A 6,000-nucleotide genomic window follows, 5' to 3' on the forward strand; every position below is an offset into this window, starting at 1 on the left:
TAAACCACGTGGACACTTTTTTGGGAATCTGTTACTCCCCCCCCCCTCGTGGACAATTGTCCATACAAAAAAAAACTTTTTTGTATGGATCGTGGACAATCGCCATACCCCCCCCCCCCCTAAAGTGTCCACGTGGTTTATGGATGGACCCTTATCAAAATTATACAAAGGTATAATTCGATTTAGAATTCAATATTACATCAAAAAGTGATTCTTTTATTTCTTTTGGGGTAAATTATCAATTCTCTCAAAAAAAAAAAAATCAAATAGTGTTTTTTTTACGTTATACATCCGCTGTTCGCATAAATGTAACATATGCATGTTCATCACTTTTGAGTTATTTTTGCAGTTTGGTGCAACATCGTGTGCTCTTTAAAAAAAAAAAAAAAAGAAAAAACAACAACAACCAGTACTTTGATCTAGAAATCAGGTGGAGAAAACTTACTACATAACTTTATGTATGAGACAAATTTGTGTTGCGTTTTTCTAAGTTTGCTGTTTTTTGCATATGAGACATTTATGCAAACATGGACAGTATCCAGCTTTTTAAGCGAAAATGGTGTTCGAATGGTGAACGTCCGAAATGTCAAAATCACGCAGTGGTACCAACATTACGAAAAAGTGTGCCATGGCATGACAGCCGCATTTTTTTTCTAATGTTGGTGCTCCTGCGCAATTTTGACATTTCCGACGTTCAACATTCGAACGCCATCTTCGCTTAAAAACCTGGATAGCTGTACACTTTTTGTCTACTAAAATACATTAAAAAAATTCAAAAGGGGGGAAATTCTGTCAAAATCGAGTTTTTGTGATAAAAAGTGGGCAGATTTTTTAAGAGTGCAACTATTTGTTTTTATTATAGACATAATCATAACCTACAAATTTGCAAATTAACAACACCAAATCGATCGAAAATCCCTTCTCGAGATACAAATTTTTGAATGATGTTTTCATAGCACTTTCTGTGGAAAGCCTTGATATTCGAGTCTTGAATAAAGAAACTTACTTAAAAAATAAAAATGATAAAAATCAGAAAACAAAATATTGGTTGTTATTACACTAAATTTATAATTTAAAAAAATATCATTTTAACCTTCCTTTTTCTTGACAACGATATACCTTGCCATTCCAGCGAGAATATTCTTCCCAAGAATCAATTAGTCAAATCATCGAGACGTAACTTGAGCAATTCTCTACAAAATCGGCCGATTTCGACCATTTTTATTTTTTGTATTTTTTGATTTGGCTCAAACTTTGTGGGGGCCTTCCCTATGACCAAAGAAGCCATTTTACATCATTAGTTTGTCCATATAAATTTCCATACAAATTTGGCAGCTGTTCATACAAAAATGGTACGTAAATATTCGAAAATCTGAAACTTTTGAAGGAAATTTTTGATCAATTTGGTGTCTTCGGCAAAGTTGTAGGTATTGTTAAGGACTATTTAGAAAAAATAGGTACCGTAAACTGGGGTAACTTTGATAGCCCGGGGTGACTTTGATAGGTTTTTCTAATGCCTGTCAAATTGATATCCAAACATTTTTGAGAATTTTGAGTATGTAAGCATTAAGGGATAGCTTATTATCGAACATATTTGCAAAAATGTGACTGTAACATTGGATGTATCAAAATTAGTGGCCAAATCAAATTTCTATCAATGTCACCCCGGGCTATCAAAGTCACCCCAGTTTACGGTATACGGAAAAAAAATTTCCCGATTTTATTATTAATTTTTTTTTCACAAAAACTCAATTCCCAAAATACGTATTTTTTGATTTTCGAAATTTTTTATATGATTTTTTGATAAAGGGCCCCGTTTTCACGATATAGCCACCGAGAGATTGATTTCAGCGAAATATTTGCAGTTTTTCGAATTTTAAAAATAGTGACCATGAGTGATCATTTCTGAAAATATTGAATATTATGCCCATTTAAAATGCTAGTATTGTTTTAGAAATTTTCAAAATATTTTTTTCGAAAAGATCGAAAAATTTCACGAATGTTTCATGTATTAACATTGAAAATTGAACCATTAATTGCTGAGATATCGTCATTAAAAAATCGTGGGCTGTTTGGGTGAGACTTAGAAAACTTCAATTTTCGTGTTTCTTTTTCTTTAAGCCGCTGTATCTCAACAGCCAGAGGTCCAATCTTCAATGTCTCTTAGACAATTTTATAGCAAATTTTCTGAACTTTTCAAAAAAAAATATTTTCAGAAATGATCACTCATGGTTACTATTTTTAAAAATCGAAAAACTGCAAATATTTCGCTGAAATCAATTTCTCGGTGGCTATATCTTGAAAACGGGGCCCTTTATCAAAAAATCTGTAAAGTAATTTTCGATTGCAAATTCAATTTTGCATAAAAAAATTAGGTCAAAAAAATTTTATGTATGAAACTTCGATTTTTTCCAAAAATCACCAGTTTTCAAAAAATCATAACTCGGCGGCAGATTTTTTGACCATGTTTCTCTATAGCTCAAAAGTTGCGGATTTTTGTCCTCTAAAACATATCAAAAAATCTCGAAAATCAAAAAATACGTATTTTGGGAATTTGAGTTTTTGTGAAAAAAAGTTAATAAAAAAATCGGGATTTTTTTTTCCGTGTACCTATTTTTTCTAAATAGTCCTTAACAATACCTACAACTTTGCCGAAGACACCAAATTGATCAAAAAGTTCCTTCAAAAGTTACAGATTTTCGAATATTTACGTACCATTTTTGTATGGACAGCTGCCAAATTTGTATGGAAATTTATATGGACAAACTAATGATGCAAAATGGCTTCTTTGGTCATAGGGAAGGCCCCCACAAAGTTTGAGCCAAATCAAAAAATCCAAATAAAATCCATTTCCGGTTTTGGTAGAGAATTGCTCACTTGTCGAATTGATAACGCCCACAACAAAAAACGTGTCTCCTTAATTAGGGGCAATACCAACGGATACTCACTTGTCCACGTGTTCATCGAACTGGTTCAGCAGCTCCTCGTCCTTGCCGCCGGCCCGAAACTGACACACCGTCAGCAGCCGCAGCAGGGCCAACGCTATCAGCTGACCACCGGCCACGTGACTCAGCCACAGCCGGTGCGGCCAGATGATGAGGGCGACCCCGAGGGCCACGTAGGGCAGCGCAAGTCGCCAGCCGCCGCAAAATCGGCACACGTTCCAACACTTTTGACAACCCGTGGAGTAGTCGGTGCTGCTGGAAAAGAGGAAAAGGGAAAGGGAAGAAAAGACAGAATTGGATGAGAAACTGAGGCTGGGAATTCAATCAAATTGGGACGATTTCCCGAGGTATCTATTTCATTTGTAGGGGAATTTAGTGTACGTTTAGTTTTTGTGGAATAAAAACATCTTTTTCCATGCCCATTTTCCATTGACACAGCGAGAAGTGAAAATTTCAATTTGTGGTAGGATTGAATTTACTGTCCTTTTTTGACCTAAATGCTGAAATTACGTAAAATGGTCATCATCCCCTCTAATGAAACACGTGTTGCGGGGCATCGGATTCATTGGGTAATTATTGGAAATCGGCTTTCGAGACACAGTCCGGCCACCCATCAGTTCGGACAATCGGAATAGAGCTTTTGCTTCAGCGTGACTCTGCAAAGGGCGATAAATCGACTATAGGCTTTTCATTTGGCATCGTCGTCGAACCAAAAAGAGGCTGGAAACGGTCGATACAAACGATAAATCTTTGCGTGGATATTTTGCCGGAACGGATGGAAGTGTGCCAAAAAACCAATTTGGTATCGATGGTACAGGAAGAAATAGGGATACGGCACACAGTTACTGGCCGGATGCGGGATAACTATCGGGGTTTTAATTTGCGATAATTATAGAGATTTCCTTTTGTTAATCCAAAAGAACAATATGTATTTGCAATTTCTGAATGATGCTTTATAATTTGGAGTGTTTTTTGAAACTTACTTAAACCAAGAACCGTAAACTGGGCTGACATTGATAGGATTTTAATATTTTTTTTTGAATACTTTTATTTTTAAAACAAACATGTACCGTAAACTGGGGTGACTTTGATAGCCCGGGGTGACATTGATAGAAATTTAATTTGGCCACTAATTTTGATACATTCAATGTAACAGTCACATTTTTGCATATATGTTCGATAATAAGCTATCCCTTAATGCTTACATACTAAAAATTCTCAAAAATGTTTAGATATTAATTTGACGGGCATTTGAAAAACATATCAAAGTCACCCCGTGCTATCAAAGTCACCCCAGTTTACAATACTAGGGTAGGCCACACAAGGTCCGTGCACTATTTTTGAAAAAAAGTTTCTTCAAAAGTGTTTAAAAAATAGTTGCGCTAAGAATTCTTATTTTGAATACCGGGGTGACTTTGATAGTAATAGTTTTTATTGTTAAAATCAGGTTAAAGTTGTTCAAATTTTATTTTTGCGTCGAATGTACCATCGCTAAGGTTGCTGATATAGTTTTTAACAAAAAAAATCAATGTTATTATTTAGTTAACTAAGTTTATAAGCTTCTTAACAAAATACATATAAATTTTTGGGTAAAATTGTTAAAAAGTCAGAATTTTGCCTGAAATTTGTTAAAAATGGTTTTGTTTGTAAAATTATCGATTCATATTACATTTTAAACTGAATTTGAAGCACGAGTCAAAATTTTTCACATTTTGTATAAAATTTGTTATACTGCCTTCAAATTTGGATTTTGCCTTCCTCACCTTACTGAGGAAAGGCTATAAAATCACTCAAAAAATGAACTTCTTGATTCGACCTCGTAGACCCACCTTCACGTATACCTATCGACTCAGAATCATGTTCTGAGCAAATGTCTGTGTGGATGTGTGTAGGTGGGTGGACAAAAAAAAATGTCACTCGATTATCTCCGGACTGGATGAACGGATTTTGACCGTATTAGTCTCATTCGATCCGTATTGGGGTCCCATAGGTCTCTATTTAAAATCAGCAAGTTTAGTTAAGTACTTCAAAAGTTATGCTAAAAAAACGATTTTGGCGTATGTCCGGAAGATTGTAAAAAGGGTGGTTTTTGCAAGACACCCTATCATGTTATACACTTTTAAAAAGGTATTAAAAAGACCTTCCCAAAACATTGAAGATCTGAATACCCTATCAAAAGTTATTAGCACTTAAGTGTTATTTATACACTTTTTGGAGGCCGGATCTCAGTTATTTCAGTAAAAATTATGTCCGGGTCCATCATGCGACCCATCGTTAGTTAGATAATCAAAAAACCTTTCAAATGAGCCTAAAACATCAAGGATTTGACAACCCTATCAAAAGTTATTAGCACTTAAGTTTTATTTATACATTTTTTGGAGGCCGGATCTCAGATATTTCAGTAAAAATTATGTCCGGGTCCATCATGCGACCCATCGTTAGTTAGATAATCAAAAGACCTTTAAAATGAGCCTAAAACATCAAGGATTTGACAACCCTATCGAAAGTTATTGGCACTTAAGTGTTATTTATATACTTTCTGGAGGCCGGATCTGAGATATTGTGATAAAAATATTTTCTGAATCTTCCATGTGAACTTCCGTTGGATAGGTTTTTTTTATAAGACCTTGCTGATGAGTCAGAAAAATTGAAGGTCTGCGAACCCTATCAAAAGAAATCAGTAATAAAATTGATTTGTTAAACATGTTAAGGGAATGTTGCTATTTTTACTGAATGTATTGACTTTATGAATGTGAGGAAGACACCAACAACCTAAAGGTGGATTAAGTACCGTTTTTTTAATTATGTTTCAAAAACAAACAATTTTTATTATTTATTAACTTCGTTTACCTTCTCCTAGTGGAAAATTGTCCGAAGAATCCGAAAATGCATTCCGTTTTTCGATTTGAAATCATGTTCATTGCGAAAATCATGACACTTTAAGAATGTGAAATTAATGCTATTTATCAACGTTTTCTTTATTATAGTTAACTAACTGAATTGAATCCAAAATCGGACTTAATTGAACGCGCCTGTTCCCTGGAATGAAAAATAG

General features: G+C 34.6%; 1 protein-coding gene across 5 annotated transcripts in view; it reads right to left on the minus strand.

The window, feature by feature from the left end:
* Positions 1-6,000, minus strand: part of LOC6051594 — a 73,645-nt gene that overhangs the window by 1,916 nt on the left and 65,729 nt on the right. For 3 of the 5 annotated variants that reach the window (XM_038264764.1, XM_038264763.1, XM_038264761.1), the window contains one exon: positions 2,949-3,200. In XM_038264764.1, the coding sequence (XP_038120692.1) occupies positions 2,949-3,200 (252 nt within the window). The remainder of the gene's footprint in view (positions 1-2,948; positions 3,201-6,000) is intronic. The other 2 variants (XM_038264765.1, XM_038264762.1) reach the window with 1 other exon arrangement.

Source organism: Culex quinquefasciatus, chromosome 3, assembly GCF_015732765.1.
Source record: "Culex quinquefasciatus strain JHB chromosome 3, VPISU_Cqui_1.0_pri_paternal, whole genome shotgun sequence".
NCBI lineage: Eukaryota > Metazoa > Arthropoda > Insecta > Diptera > Culicidae > Culex > Culex quinquefasciatus.